The sequence below is a fragment of the Juglans regia genome, chromosome 10 (genome assembly GCF_001411555.2).
Source record: "Juglans regia cultivar Chandler chromosome 10, Walnut 2.0, whole genome shotgun sequence".
Lineage (NCBI taxonomy): Eukaryota > Viridiplantae > Streptophyta > Magnoliopsida > Fagales > Juglandaceae > Juglans > Juglans regia.
In genome coordinates this window covers 30,041,178-30,063,739 of record NC_049910.1, presented here as the reverse complement: position 1 = coordinate 30,063,739, position 22,562 = coordinate 30,041,178, and the positions used below count along the sequence as shown (strand labels likewise).

The window sequence follows — 22,562 nt, the reverse complement described above, 5'->3', positions numbered from 1 at the left end:
ATTAAATAAAATTGTGACAACCCGGTCTAATCTAGGTCCTTTTACTTTTCATTTTTTTTGTTTTGACCTAGATGTACTTAAGCCCAATGGTTTGAGAAGGTTAAGAGTCTGAGATTGACTTAGACTATGTTGTGTTGGTGCAATAGGTGCCCAAGCCCAAGGAGAGGCCCAACATTTAAGTACATTTCAGCCCCAAAGAAATTTAGGGGTTGGAAGCCTAACTAGGGTTTGGGCATAAGTGAGAGGTGCCACTTGGATAGATGGCCCTTGAGTTTCCTTAAGATGTAATCATTATATCCATAGGGATGAGAGATTTGGTTTACAAGGGGATGTGCCACTTGGCAAGCATGCAAGAAGGCTTCTAGAAGAAGTCACATGAAAGAAGAAGGGCTTAGGGTTCGGTTTACTAGAGTACAGACCAACCCCTTGGAAGCCAACTTTCACATAGCCACTTGTCACACATGCATAGGGCTTTAAGGTTTCTAGGATAAGTAATGATGAGGAATGTGAAGAGGGGGATCGGTTTTGGGAAGAGCCACACGCCACTTATGATGGCTTCTAGAAGGATCTTTGGCAGACAAAAGGGATTTCGGGCTTGGCAAGAGCCACACGCCTACCTCATGCCATTTGGTAACCATGCATTTCATGTAACACCCGGGCCCAGTGCGAAGTTGTTTTCAAAAAATTATGAATTTTTTTTAAGTGTGAAAAGCCTATTTGATTTTTTTTTAAAATAAACTTTGGGCCTAAAACTCGAAAGCCTGAATTTTTGCATGCCCAAACACCAAGCCGTGAGATCAAAGATCAGACCCCACATTCACGTCTTCACGTCTTGCACATTTTCTTCTCTAGGGTTATCTAGCTTTTCCTTATATAAAATCTCACGTAGAAACTCCCCACCTCTCTCACGTCTCTTTCCGTTAGTCTCATGCACACCTCTTTCCTCGCATCCTTTCTAGGTTTTGTTAACCTCAAATTTTCGTACAGCCCTCAATATTTATATATCGAAAATCCTCAACCCTAGGCTCACTTGCCGCCGCACCACCTCTGCCTTCAGTCCCAAGCTCCTCTCAGGTTCTCCTTGTTGCCATAAGCATGGTAGTTCCTCCGCAAGTTACCAGTTGTCATCGCAGCAATGCACCACCGAGAACCAACACCTCACAGTCGCAGCAACAAACTGTTGCGTTGGGGATGTTCATCTTTCAAGCGACCTCATCAACCTCAAGCCACGACCCACACCATCCCAGCATCACCGCAGCCCAGCCTGGTCCTCATCCACTCGCGGCAACCTACAGGAAGCCTTTGCCTTCCTACTCAGCATAATGTGCACCGTGTTGCATGCCGCATGAAGCCATCGCAGCCGCCATGATCCACTCAACCACCAACACAGTAAGATAGCCACTGCAAAACACTCCTCCGCCTGGGTCTCGTAGAACCACCCCAAGCCGTGCAACACCCAATCATTGACCAAGCCCGTAGCGCAACACGAGTTGATTCTCCGTGACGCCGATGCCCTGTCATCCGAACTCACGGTCAGCAACTCCACCTTGCAAACAACGCACCACCCTCCAGCCCGTCCTCACCACCACGAAAAGAAAACCACCGTCGCCCAGCCGTTGAAGGAAGAACACCCATGGCATGCTTTGTTTCTGCACGCTGAAACAGGGGAAGTATCCCCACCGTGAGCCACGTCGTTAGCCCCCTCCACTTCGACGCCACTGCCATCAGAGGACGCCGGAGGTCGAGCCTTCACATTCGAACACTGCCCTGGTCGACGCCCAGCCTAAGACCGTCGCGCACCTCGCTGCATCACGGTGAGTTTCCGTTCTCTCTCTCTCTCTCTCTCTCTCTCTCTCTCTCTCTCTCTCTCTCTCTCTCCGTCTCTCTCTCGCTCACTACTCTCACTCGTTCGCTCGTGCGCAGCCCAGCTTGACGGAGTCTTCGTCGCACTCCCTCTCTTCTGACGCGCCAGCTTAGTCCCTCCGGCCTGCCCCGCCACGACCTACTTCAGTCACGGTGAACCTTCATCGCCTACATAGCCTCTGTTTTCCTTCAAATAATTTTGGTTTACGTAAGTATATTACTTGGTTCTAACTTCTAAGTATATTTTACACTAACATTGTTAATTACTTTTTTACCCTTTGAGCTGCAAGTTATGCTAAGGTGTTTTAAAAATTTTATATTCTGTTAATAAACTGTTAATTAATTATGATTACAAAAAATTATTTTAATATGTTATTTAGTAAAGATTTATTTTAAAAGTAAACAATATTGGTGTAATGTTATTTTAAAATTTTAGATATGATTTAGTTTATTTAAAAATAGTTGTGTTTTATTTTAAAATATTTTGGGATAATTATATTATCCAGTATTAAGCTTTATAGTTGGTTTTCAATAATAAATAGGTCTGACTTTTAAATGTTTTTGTCATAGTTATTAAATCAACAAAGATGAGTTTAGAAAGTGATAATTTGAAATTTTAGGTTTTGAGGAATTTAATAGGTTATTTTAGAAGCGTAGAATTGAATATCGAAGTATGAGATTAATTGAAAATTTACGAGAATTATGTGATTATTTATAGGTGACGATTAATTATTGTTCGACATTTTGAGAAAAATTCTAAAAAGCTAAGAAATCCAAGTAAGCAGGTTTCTTATACTAGACTTTGCATTAAAATAAAATGAGCTGAGGTTATTTTTGGAAAATATACATATTTGAGTTTGAAAAGAAATTTGAACTACCTCAATTATTTGTTTTGAATTACTCATGAGATTCTGTTTAAGAAGAAATTATTTTCTGTCATGACTGGTGTAGAAATGAGCTTATTTTTGACATTCTGTTTCTGAACTTTGAAAAAGAGAGCGAATATGAAATTTTGTGCATAAATTATGTTGTGTTATGATTTTGTTCTGTGCTGAAGATTTTCTGTACTCTGATATGATCTGATGTGATTTCTGAAAACCTCTGGCATAACATTCTGTTTCTGTTCCATTCTGACCTTACCACGGGTGGAAAAATGTGGCATCTGTTCGGGTTGGTACCAACTTTTCTATTTCTGGTGCACTCACTTTGGAAACAAAGTGGTTTTCTGCGTGGTCTTTCCTATGTGCACACTCGGGACTCCGAGAATGAATAAGGGGAAGATTCACATTCTGTTTCTGCTCGGTTAGCCACCGGGGTTTGTACAACCCTACCACGAGGGTTAAACATGGTATTTATTCTAATATGATAAGATAAGATGTGATGTTTCGGTTTATGCTATGCCAAAGGGATTTTGATTATGAATATTTTTGAACTTTCGTTCTGATATTTTTGATAACATGTTCTGACACTGCATTTTGAAAACATTATTCTGATTCTGTATTTTGAAAGAAAATATTTTTGTTCTGCATTCTGAACTCTGTAAATGCTCATGTTTACACACTAGTATATATCCTCTGCTTACTGAGTTGTTGATAACTCACCCCTTATCTCCAATTATTTTTCAGATAATTTTGATGGTTCAGCTGGAGAACAAGAGTAGAAAGTTTAGCAAGGTGTGATGATCATAGTGGAGTAAGTGCCTGAGGGTACAAATGCTTATTTGAGAGTCGTAGTTAGTAAACTGATTTATTTTTCGGGTATTTGATTTGATAAGTTGATGATGTTTTCGAGTTTTTGAAGAATTTCTAATTTATGTTATTGGGAATTTCTTTATTGTCACCACGGAGGAACTTAGATTTTTGCATTGATTAAATGGATTAATATTTTATGAGATTTTCTGGATTTTATAGTTGTGTTATTTAAGTAAATTTTAAGTATTAAGAGCTAACTCTCCGAACCTTCGGGATCGGGGCGTTATATTTCATTTCTCCATAGATTCATTGCATCTAGGCAAAAAAATGAATGAAAGAGGCATAAAGTTTCTGTCACCCTAAAGGAAGCGCCACATGTCTTCCATGCAAAGGAGTCCCTTAAGTTCCCAAAGAGCACAATGATGAAGGGGAAAGGGAAGAGGAAGATGTTTCGCCTAGGGCAAGAAGAAAGGGTCACTTGGCGCCCATGCAAGGAACTTCTAAAGACTTTTTATATTTCTATAAATAGGAATGATAGGAGAGAGAATAAGTGGGGGACAAAGGGTATAAATAGAAGGCATTAATGACTAATGCCCCTAAACATGATAGAGGAAGATCAAAGGTCATTTGTTTCATTTTCAGATTTCATTCATTCTTCTCCTCTCTATCTCTCCCATTCTAAAAGAAAACTAAACACCATTTTCCTTCCATCCAAACACTTTCTTCGCACAAACATAGGAAGGAAACCAAGCACATCACGTTTGGGAAGTTTGTACGGTGAGCACTTTCAAGCTTCTATCTCATTCTCTTCTCATGAACACACAAGCACTCGCAAAGGGTTTTTGGGTTGAAGAGTTTCAGCTTAAGAGAGTTGAGGGATGTGTGTTATAGATTTATTGTGAATCTCACGAGATTAATGGAGTACTTGGCTCGACCATAAGAAGGCAACCGTGCTTAATCTTATTAAGTATGGGTTGTCTATAAATTTTCCTCTCAAAGAACCCAAATCATCAATGGCAAAATGGAAAGGAAGGAGCCCTTGTAGAGTTAGGTCACATTCAGCCACCATTAGGGTTTCCATGAAGGCTTTTCTCCTAATAAACCACAAGTTAGAAATCCTTGCAAATCTTCAAGAAACTTTCAGCCATAGGGTTGTTATATACACACGAGTATGCTCTTTTCATACAATGCACACAAACGACCATTAGGGTTACAAGGACCAACTAGCACTGAACCACTATAGTTTTTGCCAAGTAAGGGGAGTGCTAATACCAATCGGCCTAGGGTTTCCTCAAGGCATGAGTCCATGTGGCTTAAGGCAAGGAAAGAGCAATGAAGCGATAAAAGAAACCCTAGAACTGATTAGGGTTAAGAAGCCAAAGCCCTAGAGCATGAAACACATGTTTGGTTTGAAGCATTGTTGCTTTCGATAGTCTAATTATTGAAACATACACTTTCAGCTTGCTTGATTGTCAAAAAAATACTTTTGAAGCTTTGTAAGTTAGTCTCTAACTTACTCTTGGATAATGTATTTATGTATGTGTAAATTCTACATTTTGGTTGTTCAAATTAGATTATGAAATTTCTTTTTGTTATATCTATGATTTGTATCGTATACGTGCATGTTATGATCAACTGTTGCTTGTTAAATTGTTGGTTCAAATGACATGTTTGGGTTTTATGAAATTGTATATGCTTGTTGAGCTTTCATATGTTATACACAAGTATATGTCTCAGCATGTTATAATTCTTTAAAGCTATACACAAGATGCACTTTTGGTAGATGATATAAGTGCATGACATTGTTGCATGAAAGTTACATGGTCATATGTCACATGTTTTCAAGTTGTGCATTAAAAAATTAGCTTTTGTCACGACCTGAATGTTAGAAGGGGGAAATATCCTGGTGAAACTCCTCTGTCCATTCTGGAATGTTTAAATTGGAGTGGTAATCCCTAGGTTGACGAAGAACAATCAACGGATTTCGAATGGGTTCTTTTTAAAGGATTTCGGGGCGAAATAGTCACACCTAATGCTAGTGGGTGAAACACATTGAAAAATGCGGTGAAGGTGAATTGCGAACTAATGTATCATATGGATTCTGACGTACTCACACTCGGTCAAAAGGGTTGACAATGTGATGCAGTAACTAGCAGAGAGCCCACAGTTCCTAGAGGTAGCCGTGAGGTGTCCACCACATTTTTATATAAAATAAGTTGTTAAAGTCTTTATAAGAAATGGAAAAATGATATTTTGTTACACGTATACTTTGTTACATTGATACATGGTTACAAAATCAGTGATTTTCAAAGAAGATTGTATATGGGACAAAAATATGTTTTTTTGTTGAAGTACATGTTCATGCTCAGGCATTCAAACTCATGGTTTACCTTATACATACTTCTGTTATCTCTGTGTATATTTTTGGTTTAATTTATCGAGACTTCTTGAAATCTCATCCTAGTAGTTTCCACTACCATTCTCTCTAAAATGGTAGAAGCTATGATAGGGTTGATAGATAGCGATGAGGAAACGCCAACGAAATGATTCCTCATGGAAGAATGAGGAACTTAGGGATGAGACCCCTAAGAGGGACACGAGCGGGATGACATCTAGTTCCCGGCTCACTAGGGTGGATGGTCTTGAAGAAGTAGTAATCCTCATCACTGGATTACTGGAGTGAGTAAAAGAAATCCAGAAGATTCTAACCCCAAAGGACGAGTCCGCATGGAAAGTGGAATGACATAAATTGTTATGTTTTGATACATTATAATGATACTTTTGACAAAGGGGTTTGTGGTTTAAAACCCTTATTTTGTATTGGGAGATCTTTTGGAAAAATATTTTGAGATATATAGATTTTTTATTTGGTACCATATTAAATTGCTCAAATCTTATTAGAAATGAACTTTTTCCCACTGCGATTATTGCATATTGCTAGAAACATGCTAGTGCAATGCAAGTTAAGTGTCACGAAAGAACGAGGGGTATGTGATTTTGAGTTATATATCCCGATACCTCAGTCTTCGTATAGTCCCAAGTGGGGATTGGGGTATCACAAAAATCCTTATCGCATATATGGAGTCAGAGATGTGTCAGAAACGACATTTGACAACCCCACCCTATTTAAAGAACCTAGATGTGGGACAAGATCTCACTTTTGAGACTTCATTTACCAAAGAGCTCATCGAGTCAACTGCTTTGGAAAGCAATGAGTAGAGAAGCAACGAAAGAACTTTCGACATATGAAGGTAGGTTAACTTCTAAGACAGTGCCGGGTAATGTGGGATGAATGTTGTGAGTAAGAGGCATTGCATATCTCTATAACTTCTCTTTCCCATTCTACAAGCATGAATAAATATTTCAATCATTATATTTATATCTACATTTATGCACTGATTTTTTATGTTTTGAAGGTTTAAATGTTTTAACTGATTTCAATACTTGACTCTAAATCTCTATGTGGGAACCCATTATCTCTGTGTGAGAATGTCTATCTCTATGTGAGAAGCTGGTATCATGATTCTATATTCATGGGACGATAGATTCATGGGACGGGATGGAGAGTTCCCTGTACCATTCCGTGAAACGTTCTCACGTGTTTCACACGAGAAGGAGAATGCCTAGTGGAGATTGGGGTGGAATTGTGTCATGTTTGGTCTCACCTGATAGTCGGGATGTGGGATCCCTCGACGTATCACGTGGAGGTGTCCTCAAGTTGTTTGGCCGTGTAGAAGCAACCCCGGTGCAACAAGTATCTTTGTGTGAGAAGTCTACTTCTCCCGTGTAGCGAACATCTACCTATGTAGCAAATATATGTCTGTGTGGCGAATATCTATGTGATAAGCATCTGTGTGGTGGAGAAATGTTATTGGGTAGAAAAGGGCTGAATACTAGTTTTTACAGGTTTTATACTTTTATTGAGGATGAACTATTCCTCATTATACTATTACTAATGTGTTTATGTATTTTGCATAAAAAGAGCAATGACCCCAAAGGGTGATTCCTCCTTGTGCCTATGTATCTACATGTGTTAACTAAGAGACTGATTCATCCCCATGTTTGAGGATGCACGTAGCTGTAAGAGTGATGGTAATTTCTCGCCATGCATATACGTGTTTGGCCAGTCTTTTTATGGAAAGTGTTCATAGCATCTTCGGTAGTATCATCTCTCATTAGTAGTCTTGTCATAGCCTCCTAACCTACCTATAGTTTCATTCTTAGGACCATAGATTTTGAAGCAGGTTCAGACCCCGACATGACGCCTGAGGAAGAAGAGTAAAACCCGCCTGAGTCCTGAGTACGAAGACTAGTACCCGCCTTATTACCAGTTCCTACCGTAGCTACCTAGTGCCTTCCATTAAAATGTATAATATTAAGTTGGGTGACTGTTTGCCACCTTATGGCGACTAGACTTATGTACTTTTGAATGATGTAATAGTTTAGAATTTAATGAAGGGCGAGAAGTCTTGTTTTGTTGTGAAGTTGAGCATTCTAGTTGTAAGAGTTAACGTTATTGTCACAACTTATTCTACTTAGATTTTCTATGCGTTTTCATAAATAAACATCTTACACGTGTACTTCACCTTGTCTAGACCTTCATGAGGAGCGAGGCACCACAGAGTCCCACGAGTTGTATATTTATATATATATATATATATGTATATGTAGAGAGATTTCCTCCTTTTATAAAGGTCTCTTTCCTTCTTTGGAATAGCTGAGACCTACTTGCCTTATACCGCTTTCACCTTTTTTATTTTGTTTCTTTCTTATATATCTTATATCTTCCTTTTATTCCTAGAAATGTGCTTTTAATGGGTTGGATAGAAGTTCGTTTTATATCCAACAACTCCCAAAGTAGTAACATCAAGTCTTAACATTTAGGGCAAATGTGCAAGAATTGTGTTACTTACAGGTTTTGTGTAAAGTACTATTTACTATGAGACATTATACTCATAAAAAAAAAAAAAAAAAACAAAAACAAACAAAGTATATTTTTTATGTAACTTGATGTACAGGTTTCCACGTCAACAGTGTGTTTGATGCTTAGCTAATAGGTTATGCAAATATAGATATGGCAATAGTGTGTTTCGTGCATAGCTAATGGGGTTAAAAAGTAGCTATATTCTAAGAGAATTGTTTAAGTATAACTTGCAGTTACTACATTTCCACCCAAAAGTATATATACCCCATACACTGTGGTAGTACCCTAAACCACGCAATAAGAAAGAAGACATTCCTTGTTAGGAAGAGAGTCCTTGAGATTCACAAACTTTTTGCTTCCTTGGTTATATTGTTATATAGTGCATCCCTCATTCACTACATGTCCATTTGAATCGTGGAGTTACGTGCAATTTCTTCCATAGCTCATTGTGTATTAGTTCTTGTATTACTACGGAGCCATTGGAACTCGGTCCAGCCAGAGTCTCTCCATTGAATGTATCATTGAAATTGAAGGGATTATAATGAGAACTCATCCTAAAAATCAAGGTAACCATTCAAAACTAAAACACCTCTTCTTTTCTACAAGTACATTTAAAACAAAAATAATTAGGTAGACAAATTAACTAGGCAATCATCAATAATCAGTCAGCCTCTTACTCTGTCCAATCCTAGAATCTGCAGAACCTTTAAAGCCTTGGCTCTCGTATCAACTGTCACGCCTCAATTTTTTCTTAAAGTTGGAGGTGAATCTATTGACATAATAATTGTAATTTAAATCATAAAAATGGGAAAATAAACAAAAACCTCCATATATAATAAATAGAGTTCAAAACATCAAACTAACTCAGATTGTTCTTTGATAAAATTTCAAGGAAAATAAAACTTAGACTATTCCGTAGATGTGCTTATTTATAGCTCTCATTCTAGCCCTCCCATGTGTCCTCTAAGCTTCCTTCTTTGCATGCTCCTCTTTAATATCTGTAAAATAAAAAGTTTTATGAGGGTAAGGTAAGTCCACAATTCGGTAAGTAGGACCGATTACCTTGAGTGTAACATATGAAACTTAGTTATTAAATCATGCCTTAAAGCTAGAGAGAGAGAGAGAGAGAGAGAGAGAGAGAGAGAGAGAACTGATATCGTAGTATTGAACATAAATTGAAAATATTGTGCCATGCAAAGAAGCACTTTCCAAAAATTCCTCCACAAAGGGAACTACACATTTCAAGGGTAGCTATCATCCTATAAACTCCTCTCCATTTGGGATCTACACCTTCTCAATGTTCTTTGGTGCAGTTATCCTTCCTATTTACACATTTCCAAGGTAATTAAGTGTAATTATACTCCCCATACATTTCTTATTGTGCAGGTCTATTCCTTCTCAAAGTCCCCTTTTGGTTTAGTTATCCTCCCCAAGATAACATATTATTGGTGCCATACTAACATAAAAATCATATATCGTATCATGTGATTAATTCCATAATAAAATGTAATACATATTTTTCATGTAAATATAACCGTACCATAAATCAGATAAAGTTTTCAAAGAAAATATTTTCTATGAATATGTGATGACGACAAACGTAAAAGTCCACGCTACGAAACTATTATTTTCTTATAGGCTCAAGTCACACATTTCATTAGATACTAATTTGCCATGAGATGTTCAACCATTTATTATGCAATGCAAATAACTTTTATAAGCAGTAACATTTCATAACATGTTTAATAAAATAAAAGTCCCCAGAAGCTTTTAATAAAAATACCATATTAATTAGAACAATTACCTGAATATACAGATTACCACTTAGCAATTGTAACGCCCTGATCCCGGAGGTTCAGGAAGTTAGCTCTTGTTACCTAATAATCAACTTCAACGATGCTAATATATTCTCCAAATCAAAATATATATTTCTAAAGACTCCAATTCAAACATAAATCCCTCTAATTTGATTAACTACACATACTCATCTATCAGATCCACATATCCTAAGGTAACAAAATAAAATAGATCAACTGCTCCACATATCTCAAATAACATAATAAAATGAACCAGATTTTAAAGAAGTCTCCATAAACTATCTAAACATATTGAAATCCAACTACTGAATTAAATAAATCCCTTAATAGCAATAGTATCCTAAGATACTCAACTCCTATCCTCAACTAATCTTGCCCATGCACTCTAATTACTAATCATCAGCTGAACCATCAAAGTCATTTGAAATATTGTGAAGATAAAGGGGTGAGTTATCAACAACTCAGTAAGCAGAGAACATATACTAGTATGTAAACATGAGTATTTATAAAGTTCAAAATGTAAAGCAAAACATTTATTTTCAGCATGCAGAATCAAAATATGTTATCAAAGAGTGAAACTTCCAGAAATATTCTTATTCAAAAGTCCTTTGGCATATTATAATTTGAGATATCATCTTCATATCATATTAGAGCATCACATCAGAAACAAAGACCATGTTTAACTCTCCTGATAGGGTTGTATACCACCATTATACCTGTGTCAGGGTCATATACCACTATTATATCCGTGGCAGAACCATATACCACTATTATACCCATGGCAAAGCCGTATACCACTATTATACTCATGGCAGGACCTTAAAGGAACAGATCAGACAAAATCAAAATCAAAACAGAATCAGAAAGTCATGCCAAAGTTTTCAGATGCCACATCATATTAAAACAGAGTATTGAATAGATTTAGATCATTTCTCATATTAAAAAATTGATTCAAAGTATTTTCACTTAATCAACGCAAAAACCCTTCAGATCTCATACACTCTTTTTGCACAGTTCAGAAATAGGACACTAAAATAATCTCATGTCTACACCAGTCATGAAAAAAAATAATTTTCGCTTCTACAAAGTTTCATGAGTAATGCAAAACACATGACTGGGGTTGTTTTCACATTTCTTTTCAAAACATATCATGCACATTTTTCATAAAATCAACCTCAGTCATTTCTTTTATGCAAAATCTAGTATAGGAACCACGCTTACTTGACTCTTGTAGCGTGTTATCTTAGTCTTGAATCTGCCCTCTAATAATCTCACCACCTAAATCAGAAAAACATTCACTGAGTTTTTAATAACTAAAACACATCACAACCAACCTTATCAACTAATCCCGTACAAGAACAAGTCAACCCAAAACAGTCATATAACTCGCGACTCACACAGCCACACACACGTCAAGCGAACAATCATACTTCTTAATTAACCAACTTACTCCCGACATGTCCCACAATCAAATACTCAAGAACAAGCATATTAACCAAATCAAACAACGTCCCAAACAACCATTTATCAACTCCAAAAGCAACTTATAAACCCATCCTAACCAACGTTATACTCAAACCATCAATATATATAAATCCCAACACAACCAACATATAGCTCAAACAACCAACCAGTAACTCCGGACAGTCACCAAACTCCATACTGCAACACAACCCCGAACAATCACATAATGACCCAAACAACCAACAATTCCACCCAATCAGCTACATACTAACCCGAACCTTCACATATCAATCCAACAACCAACACATTAACCCCGCCAGCAACACAAACAGCCTCAATTTCAAACCAACACGAACACCAATAACACTACCCGAAATTAACACCATAATTTCACATAATTCAAAGCTTTATCATACAATCTACAGTCACAGCAGTACATTGCAAAGTGGAGAGAAGATTACTATAACTAATTTCGTACAGTGACCCGTGGAATTAGAGAGTGACACTCATTGCCTAGAGATGAGATTACTTCTCTGTGATCCACCAACAATGTCAAAAGTTGAGTTTATTCAGTGGAAAACACGTTGCAGTAGGGCTAAACTTTGAATACTCAAAAGAGAGGAAAACACCTTGGCAGCAAGAGGGGTGGACCTTTGTCTGTCGCAGAACCAGAAATGAAGAGGGTGACTTCGGTGTTGGCAGTGCACGAAGATGTTTGACCGTGGTGTAGAGCTCTTGAACAATGATAGGGACGGACTGCCATGGACGACATGTTGAGGGAAAAAAAATAAAACACAGAGAGAGAGAGAGAGACTTACTAGTGAGAGAAAATTAACCAATGAGGACCCTTGCTAGTGGAGCCGCACGACGTGGTGAAAGGAGGAGGTGATCTGTGCGTGAAAGAGGAAATCCTGTGAGGAGGGTGTGAGGCACGGGGTTTTAGGGAAACAGAAGGAGCAGGAGGGTTAGGAAAAAACTTACCGGCGTCGATGAGAGGCCACCTCCGATGGCACCTTGATGGTGGGGATGCGCAATGAGGAGAAGGGTGGGGATGCTCTGTGAGTGAGAGATTCATGAGGATGGGGTACGCAACTGCAAAGAGGAAGGGAATACTGAGTAGAGAGAGATCTGAGTGATGGCAGCAAAGAAAAGAAAAGGAAAACAAAACTGCAGAGACATGGGGAAGATGGAATCGGGGTGGAGAGATTTTCAGGATGAAGAAAACTGAAGGGGAAGAACTGCCAGGGGAAGAAACTGAAGTGGGAGAAAGAAAACTCACCGAACGACGTCGTCTGGAGCTTCAAAGGCTGGCTTCTTCCTGGGCCTGGGCCTGGGCCTGGGCCGAGCTATTACAGCAATAACATCACTCATATCCAATCTACTTCTAAATTTAGACTTCATTGGCCTTTTAAGAGTTGGAATTTGAGCTTGGGTATTACATTCTATGTTTTTTTTTATAAAATCATGTCCTTTGAATTTGGATAAATTAAGATCTAACTCAATTACTCTCGATCCAAGTCACTTTCTTTATTGTTACTTCTCGTAATCCTTCCTTAGCCTCAAACCCATATAATATTTATGTTTCTTACAACCTTAACTCCAAATTTACTTATTATGAAAACCCAAGTAGACATTCATAAAGACACTTTTGAAAACTTGTCTTTAATCAAAATATTCTAACACCAAATTCCTTGTGACAGCTGATCAAAATCTGAAGTAATCAATAATAACTATAATTTATGCCATATACATGAGAACGTCAATTACTTCTTACTACTATTTAATATTTGATCATTATTTTTTCATTATTCTTTACAGAAACTTGAAAATATCTCACTACCCAAACACAATTTGAAAAAATCCTCAAACCAAATTTCAGCTTAAAAAAAATCGCCACTAACAAAAGACATAAAACTTACCTTGTTTATCCTTCTCGTTACATTCTCTTTTATCCTCTCAAGGAATGCCTGAATCGTTGGGGTTTTCTTCAATATGCCGTTAGTGGGTTTGGGCTTTGGTTTAGTCAAACTTAAACTTGTACCTATTCACTGAAGGAACATGCAAGCTCTTTTATTATCTCATATCCCAAAGCACTAGCACAATCCAACCTATACTTTATGCAAGCTTCAAAGTCCCAGTCCCCATTTTCTTTCTCAAATTGTAGTGAGTGCCATCTAATTTATTAGAAAAAGTCTCGGTAGCAGTTACTGCTTGGTTGCATCCAAATTGCACACATTACGTGTCACACGAGCAGCCATTGATAATATAGAGATGAGAGAGAGAGAGAGAGAGCTATTGATGAGAGAGAGAGACCGAGATGAGAGAGAGACTGAGATGAGTGAGAGAGTCGATGAGAGAGAGACTGTATGAGAGAGATCTGATGAGAGAGAGAGGAAGAGAGAAAGGAGAACTAGAGAAGGTCTGGTGCAAAACGAAGAAGAAGAAGAAGAAAAAAAAAAACTAAAGAAGCTGAAGCAGCCACGTAGTATGTGCAATGTGTGCACATCTACAATGGTTGCTATGTAGCAATACTCAATTTATTAAGAACTCAACTCAACATCCAAACACAGCCTTAATTTCATGTTTGACTGCATGATGCAGATAGAGCTACGGCTGAACCAAACGAGTTCTTTTATTTTTATCCAAATATTGTCGTTTCAGTAGTACTTACCCGAACAAAATCACCCTTCTAATGGATTAATTTGTTCATATAATATATAAAAAAAACTAAATAAATTAGCCAGAAACAACTAATTATCTTTTTAACTAAACGCATGTAAAATTTTACCTAAGGTTGAAGATTTTTTTTTTATAAACTTGAATATCGGGTTTTAAACCCTAAACCCGGTTTTCATATTAGGCCCAAATCGAGTAAGTTCGGGTTATGAAATCCCGAGTTTAATCAGGGCCAAAAATCAAACCGGATAAAAAAAAATCCGATATGGATGAACAATATTAATGTGAGTGCTCTGATATAATTTTTTTTACAAGAAAAGTATAAGATGAGGTATTTTTATAAAATGATGTTACTTTTATAAGATATTTTATAAAAATACCCCTCATTTAAAACATAGTTGTATAAAGTATTGTAAAAAATATTGTGTATAAATCATTTTCCTTAATCGAATGTGCTAAAAAGGAGGCAAAGTTTTAAATCCTAAAAATCTGAGAGGGGTCCTACTAGTTGGGGAAGCCATACATAACAAAAATTCTATAGACAACCGACCTTGCGTCCCCGCCATGACATCGGCTCCTACGTGGCAAACAAAAACGACGTCGTTTCGTTTATTGCCCATTCCCCTTCGTTCCACGACGTCGTTTCATGTCATTTTTGTCATTCCCCTCGTTCCCCCTTTCCCCCATCGATCTCCACCTAGTTGACCCTGTAGTTCTTCATCTTCACTTTTAGTAGAGCTATATTCACTGCCACTGGTTGAAAAATTATAGTCTTATGAGGATGAACAAGAAATGGGTTTGTTTCTGTGTTCGTTGTTATTGTAAATGCAAACACTTCTAGATCTGGGGTCTTCAAGGATTGGGACAAGGTTGGTGTTGGTGTTTGTGTTTTTTTATTATTTTTGTTTGTGATTTTTAGTGTTTCTTTAATCACTGTTGAATCTCAGAATGGTTGTGTGTAGATGTATGTGAGGGAGAGAGTTGTGTACATGTGCTTGTTGTGGCCAATGATAATTTATTTCACTAAATTTTTAATTTTTTTGTGAAGTGCTGTTAGGGTTTAGATTTGGATTTGCGTCTTGCTCTCATAAAGATTTCGATTTTGGGTTAATGGGGCCAAATATTTGCATGAATGCTTCATGCGGAACAACCTCCACACATGAATGGAAGACAGGCTGGGCTTTGCAATCCGGTGTATTCGTCGATCTCTATCACAACTACAGGTAGTTTTCGTTTTCTCCATCTGCTTTTGCTCTTGTAATTCAATGTAATTTCTTATGGGGATGGTTTGATTTTCCAAAGGCAAGTTTTGGGTTTATCGAGGTGTTGAATTGGCGTGTTATTGGGTTTTTTTTTCATAGACGATCTCGATGCATTGCTTTTGATGTTTTTCTATTTGTGATAGAAAAGTTGAAATGCTCGAGTCTTCAGACGCATGACAGCGATCAGATCTCCTCTCTAGTCTCTGGTTTCGCTCTCTTGCAAGCTTCCTCAAGTTACAAAGATTTTGATTTTCCTCCTTTTCTCGTACTTCTGTTTTGTTACGTTTCATTTTTCATTTTTTGTTTTTTTATATAATATTAGTTGCTGACGCAGTAGTATGGTGCTCCCGAGGTGGACGCAATTAGCTGGTTGTCCCCAGACTTTTTGTGCAAATAATATGCATGGGAATTGGGGAATAGATATTTCACACGTGTGTAGTCAAAATATGCGTGCTTGAACAGTAGGACACGTGTCAGGTTGGCTGGCATTTCCTCAAACATATCTCTCTATCCGTCTCTCTCAGTACCATATATGTATCCGTCTAGTTGTGTTGTGTATAATTGACTGTTGTTGTCGTTTCCCAACCTCTGATCAGATAGGCACCTTGTAATTGAATAGAACCCTCACATTCCCTACCTGCATGCACCACTTCCTAGCTAGCTTTGTTTCTTTCTATTGGGGGCTAGTATACGTCTATTCTTCGCTGTTCACCTTTAATTCTCGCCTCGTGAACATGACCTTATTATTATGTATGCAAATAAGTCTAAGTCTAGGGACAACCAGGGATTTATCAACTCATGTACCATGGACAACAAAATACTCAGGGATTTATCAACTCACAGTAGATGATAAAGATGGAATGCATTTGCGGGTTTGGGTGACGAATAATGACGTGCGAAAAGACTTTGGGAGAGCAAAACCGCCCAGCAACAGCTATTTTGGCCGTGAGGCCCACCATGCATGCCATCCCCCGACTGCTTTAGGCTGGTCGGTGGGGTTCACTTTCAGACATTCGAGTGGCCCAAAACTTAGCAATATATAATTGTATTGCTTCTTGCCTTCGGGGGAAGACAAATCAAATGATCAGTGCTTTTTTTTTTTTGTAATTTGGCATATAAGATAAAGAAGAAAATAAATATCGTGCAAGAAAGATTGATCTATTTATAGTCTTTAATGAAAGATGATGTGTACGTACAGTTTTATTGATAAATAAGGTAAAAAGAAAAAAAATTATTATTTTCAAAATAACATTATTATAATTTTAATTTTTTTTAAATATAATTGTACGAACTTGTATCAACATGATATCGTCGCAAATAATCTTTTACAGCGACAATGACTTGCTGGAAAAGAGACAATATTATTTGTGATGATTTTAATCACTGTAAAAAATATTATTCACGGCAATTTTTGAACACGCTGTAAATAATATCAAGATATTTGCGATGATATTTTGTGTATTTGCAACGATAGAAAACGCTGCAAATACTTTTTCATAGCAAAATGAGACTGAAATCCAAACGTTATTGCGGCGTAACTAAAAATATTAGCAGCGAAAAAAATCGTTGTAAATAAATATTTTTCGCGACGATTTTTGAATTTCACTGGCTAAACTTTTAAATATCTCAACAATTGCGATGAAAGTCCGGTGCAGCATAAATCGTTGCAAAAAAATATTTGCAGCGATTTATAAGATTATTTGCGGTGAATTTAAGCGCCGGGAAATATCCTGTTTCTTGTAATGTATGTAGACTTACTCATCAACTAAATATTAAATAGAAAAAAAAATCTAACATCCATTTGCTTATTAATAATATCTATATATTCCCTGCATTCTTAACGACCTCCCTTAGAAATTTGATAGCATCCACACAGGAGAGAGAGAGAGAGAGAGAGTTTCCTGGAGAGAGATCATTCTAGTGCTCCCAAGGGAGCATCTCCATAACTGCCAGCAGAGCTTTTGCCGAGCAAAGACAAGACTGTTTGATCATCGTTAATTTGTAGTACTAGTACTACTCCTAATTTTCATCTTCAAGTATATATGTATCGTTCGGTCACTACTACTTCCACCACCTTTGCAACAAACAAGGCTGCAGAGCAACGGCCTCAACTAACCCACCTCTTTTTTGACCTCTTATCGCCGGCAACCCTATAAAAGACGAGGAACCTGCAGAAGAGAAGCCCAAGACAGACCACGAAATGCAAAAGCAGTACCTTGCTGTACAAACTATCTCCGGTATGGTATCGGAAACCAAATCGCTCGTAAACATGGCCTTCCCCATGGTTTTAACAGGACTCATTCTTTACTCTCGCTCAATTCTCTCCATGCTCTTCCTCGGCCACCTCGGTGATCTCGAGCTCGCTGCTGGCACTCTGGCCATTGCTTTCGCCAATATAACTGGTTATTCCGTGCTCTCGGGCCTATCTCTGGGCATGGAGCCCCTGTGTTCCCAAGCTTTCGGAGCAAACCGCCCGAATCTTCTATCTGTAACCCTTCACCGCACCGTGATTTTTCTCCTCGCCTCGTCGATACCCATTTGGATTCTTTGGCTCAACATGTCCAGAATTCTTCTTTATCTAAACCAAGACCCCAACATCACTCGCATGGCTCACACGTACCTGATGTTCTCCCTCCCGGACCTTTTGACCAACTCTTTCCTTCACCCAATTCGCATTTACCTTCGAGCCCAAGGCATCACCCTCCCGCTCACGTTAGCGTCCCTTGCTGGCACTGTTTTCCTCTTGCCCATGAACTTTTTACTCGTCTCCCACTTCCGGCTCGGAGTGGCCGGAGTTTCGGCAGCCTCTGCCGCCTCCAACTTCCTTGTGCTACTATCCGTAGTCTTATACATGCGGGTCACCAGGCTAAACGAGCCAAGCTGGAGTGTCCCCAGCCGATCAGAGTGCATGACCGGCTGGAAACCCCTGCTCCGGCTCGCTGTTCCGAGTTGCGTCTCGGTTTGCCTTGAATGGTGGTGGTACGAGATTATGATCGTCTTGTGCGGACTGTTGGTGAACCCCAAAGCGACCGTGGCGTCAATGGGCATCTTGATACAAACGACGGCGTTGATTTACGTGTTCCCGTCCTCACTCGGCTGCGCCGTGTCGACTCGGGTCGGGAACGAGCTCGGAGCTAACCGTCCGCACAAAGCAAAAACATCCGCCGTGGTGGCGGTGTTTATAGCGGAGATAATGGGTTTTTTAGCCATGACGTTCGCATCGGGGATGAGGGATAAGTGGGCACGGATGTTCACCAACGACTCGGAGATCCTGAGGCTTACGGTAGCCGCTCTCCCGATCATAGGGTTGTGCGAGCTCGGGAACTGTCCACAGACGGTTGGGTGTGGGGTCCTCAGAGGGAGTGCACGGCCGAGCTCGGCGGCTAACGTGAACCTCGGGGCATTTTATCTGGTTGGCATGCCAGTGGCAGTTGGGCTCGCTTTTCGGCTCGGGGTTGGGTTCTGTGGGCTTTGGCTGGGTTTGTTATCGGCGCAGGTATGCTGCGCTGGGCTCATGTTTTACGTGATCGGGACTACGGATTGGGACTTCCAAGCTCGGAGGGCACGGGTGCTAACGTGCGGAGGTGGGGGAGAATCGGAGCTCACTGCCACTGATGTAGGTGGCAAGACCGGTGAAGAGCAACAGCCACTTGCTTGTGTTCATGTGGTCACTTCGTTTCCTCTCGTGAACCCACGCAGAGAACAATTGCCTCGCTAGGTAACCCGCAACCACCTTTTTTTCATCTCTACGTCTCTCTCTCTCTCTTCCTCTTTAACTGTGAATATATTCATGTTATTGATATCTTTGTTCAATTAATGGCTATCTTACCTATCAAAAGGAAAACAACTCTTTCAATGCTAGGGAACCCAGACGGGACGTGCAAGCTCGAGCCGGCAATTAATCCTTTGATTAAAAATATATATATATTTGTAAGAGATCTGCTCCAGATTTGTAAACTCAAGACTTGTACAAATTATTAACTATTATTTTAGAATAATTTATTTGTTAATAAAAAATTATATACATTACATTGCTATTTTATTTTCATCTCATTATTTAAGTAATCACATTTATCATCATTGAATAGTCTTTTATTGTATATTTTTTTTACCTAAAAATTTTATGTGTAGTCATTTTTACTTACTTCTTATGTATTCTACTAATATGATTTTTTGTTAAACTTTTTTTTTATAGAGAATAACTATTTTGGTCAATCACATCAATGAAGTGCGCAAGGACAAGTACATGCACAAAAACGACTGTACGTATGTAGCATAACTCTTTTTTATCATTCAATTATGATAAATATGTCTCATCTTATATAATGAGATGAAAGTAAAATGAGAGTGTGATGTATAGTATTATTATTTATAGTATTATTATTTCTTAATTCATCTAAATATAAACTTCGTGCGTGCAACTTGGAGATCACAACACTTTAACTAAGCTGGCTATGATTCAAATCTATTATTTATTTTTTCCAAGCAAAACTTTGAGAAAGCACATGTAATTTCTCGCGATCTAAATCATTCATGTCCAGTTTCTAACAAGTACCTTTGTTCAATATTCTTCATTTGGAATTGATCTACATGGATGCTTGTGTAAGTGACGTAGGCAAGTTAATGTGAAAAATAAATAAAGAATAATATTACGTGCAGTCGTGAAATATATAAATATCATATAATTATTTTAAAAGAAAGCAGCGTCTATTAAAAAATGTTGGGATTGTATTAAGAGTATTAAAAAATGTTTAAATAGCTATAAAGTACTCTGATAATAAATTTAAGTTGTTTGACTGATTCATATAAAAGTATTTTTTATTATAAAAGAAAAGTTAAAAGGTGCATTCCAGGAAAGTTGTTAACGGATGAAAATCTTTTAAATAATTACAATTTTATCTTTATCTTTTTTATTTTTTTCATTAAAACATCAAATAACTGTCTTTCATTTCTACCTCAAAAAACCCCTTTTAAATTTGTTTTCAAACAAATTAATATATTTAAAAGTACTTTAGACATATAATATGATTAATAAATAATAAATAATTTTTTAATAATAGTGCTTATTATTTTAAAGTCTACAACTATAAACTTTAAGCTAAAGGCTATATTATCTACCGCAATTCTAAACATGCACTTAATATATAATACGTACTTTGCAACTCGTCCAAAACCCACTGTAACTCACCATTTTTAAATTGAATTTTGATGCAAATCTAAATTAATATTAGAGATGCGGGTCTATATTCTACTTTGATAGCGTTGAATTACTTTTAAAAAAATAAATTAAGAAAGTAGATTTGCACAAATATGACAAGAAATAACATATCTTCATTTGATTGGGGCATATCTCTTATTTTTCTCCCAAATCATCTATTTACATTTATTTTTGTCATCTTAAAAAATATCTTGTTTCAAGTTTTTAATTTTATTTTGAATTTGATTTTGATTTCAATTTTAGCCAAATTTTTGCTGGATTATTGTATATTTACGTATTTAATTTTTACGTAATAATCTAGAATTTTCTTTTTGAATAAGTTTTCTTAATATCATAATAATGTTAGATATAGTGTTAGGGTACTTCTTTTTGAACAAGTCAAGCACACTCCTTTTGGATAAAAAGTGGAATCTACTGCTAGAAATAATTTTTTATGTGTATCTTAGATTTATCAAATTTTTTCAAATGAAGTATGCAAGACTAGTCATACACTCTATAGGATTACTATAAATATCATTTCTCTTTCGAACTTTGAAGTTATTTAAGTCCAGCTTGTAGGCTTTATTAAATAATTTCGAAGTTTATCATTAATAAATATTTTTTAGAGTTTCTTCTATTTTTGCATCTTTTCTCAACCTTAATGCTTAGGTTCGGTTGATTAACTATAATTCTTATTTTGCCCGACTTGACCCCGCATTTGAAAGCCAACATTTTCAAATCAAAGGGCTTTTTTTTTTTTTTTTTTTGGTTTTTTGGGCAAGTGCAAAGCCTTCGACTTAATACTTGTCATGCTCTACGTGAAAAAGGAACAAAATTTGTGAAGAGAAAGACCAAAAAGACACCGTCATCGATCTGAGACCCACCACTACAAAAAAACTGTTTATTTATAGACAGTTAATTTCAGAAAAATGACTATTTACAGTTAAAATGAATCTGTTTTAATCATAAATAATCTTTTCGTCGCAATTAAATAATCACAAAAGCTCATTTTTCTTGTAGTGCGCCATGATCTGGAAGCCGCTATTTTCAGACCAAGCCACTTCTGTTGTGCAAGGAAAAGGGATTAAGTTTTGTGATAAGAAAGACTCATTGATCCGCATTTCTCATGTTTCCCTTGCTGATCATCTGTTGGAACAAATAGGGCATTCCATATATATTGAGCTAGCAGCTTCTACGTACGCCATCGATCTCAAATAGTACTTAGGCCTGGTGTAACTTTAATTATATTTAATTTTTAATTTTTATTTCAACGCATCTCATCTCATCTCATTTGTGTAATTAAACGAGGTTTAGAATTTTGGAGTGTTTTGAATTAACCCTTTCCTAATGCTCATAAACTTATAATTTATGACAATTGCAAAATAAGTCTGACTAATTTTTACTTTTATGGCGGGTGCCATGCACGTCCGACACACCATGTAAGCCGATGCAGGTTGTGTTCTGAACTCGCATGCGTGGCATGCATGCACTTGTAAGTCGATTAATTGTTCTAAATTAAACTCTTTATTTATAGGGTTGCTATACAGATACCGCTGACTCTCGTTAGTGTATATATTTTGGGTGTTTTTTTTTTTAAATTTTCACATGTATTTTTTTAACACTTTTAAAAAATATTTTTAAAAAAATAAAAAATTTACAACATAATTA

The 22,562-nt window shown here is 37.3% G+C and overlaps 1 protein-coding gene and 1 long non-coding RNA gene across 9 annotated transcripts; one reads left to right on the top strand and one right to left on the bottom strand.

The window, feature by feature from the left end:
• Positions 1 to 9,283: 9,283 nt before the first annotated feature.
• On the bottom strand, positions 9,284 to 13,004 carry LOC109014444. Of its 4 annotated transcripts, XR_004802499.1 has the most exons (4): positions 12,741 to 13,004; positions 12,389 to 12,649; positions 10,283 to 10,355; positions 9,284 to 9,476 (listed from the first exon to the last, which is right to left on the bottom strand). It is a non-coding gene; the product is annotated as an uncharacterized LOC109014444 (long non-coding RNA). The 4 variants fall into 4 exon arrangements; XR_004802498.1 differs by lacking the exon at positions 10,283 to 10,355 and having other exon boundaries at positions 12,389 to 12,670; XR_001999726.1 differs by lacking the exon at positions 10,283 to 10,355.
• A 4,529-nt stretch (positions 13,005 to 17,533) lies between these two features.
• On the top strand, positions 17,534 to 22,147 carry LOC109019658 (protein DETOXIFICATION 52-like). 5 transcript variants are annotated; one of them, XR_004802520.1, is made up of 3 exons: positions 17,534 to 19,415; positions 19,893 to 19,959; positions 21,915 to 22,147. XR_004802520.1 is itself a non-coding variant. In XM_035694475.1 (2 exons), the coding sequence occupies exon 1, from the start codon at positions 17,898 to 17,900 to the stop codon at positions 19,413 to 19,415; it is 1,518 nt and encodes a 505-aa protein (XP_035550368.1). In that variant the 5' UTR covers positions 17,534 to 17,897; the 3' UTR covers positions 19,893 to 20,045. The 5 variants fall into 5 exon arrangements, 3 of the variants coding, with proteins under 3 accessions (XP_035550368.1, XP_018857552.2, XP_018857551.2); XR_004802521.1 differs by having other exon boundaries at positions 19,893 to 19,963; XM_035694475.1 differs by lacking the exon at positions 21,915 to 22,147 and having other exon boundaries at positions 19,893 to 20,045.
• Positions 22,148 to 22,562: the final 415 nt, after the last annotated feature.

What these genes read in the sequence shown, in the direction of transcription:
- LOC109019658 (XM_035694475.1), top strand. Translation starts at nt 17,898, where the DNA reads ATGCAAAAGCAGTACCTTGCTGTACAAACTATCTCCGGTATGGTATCG.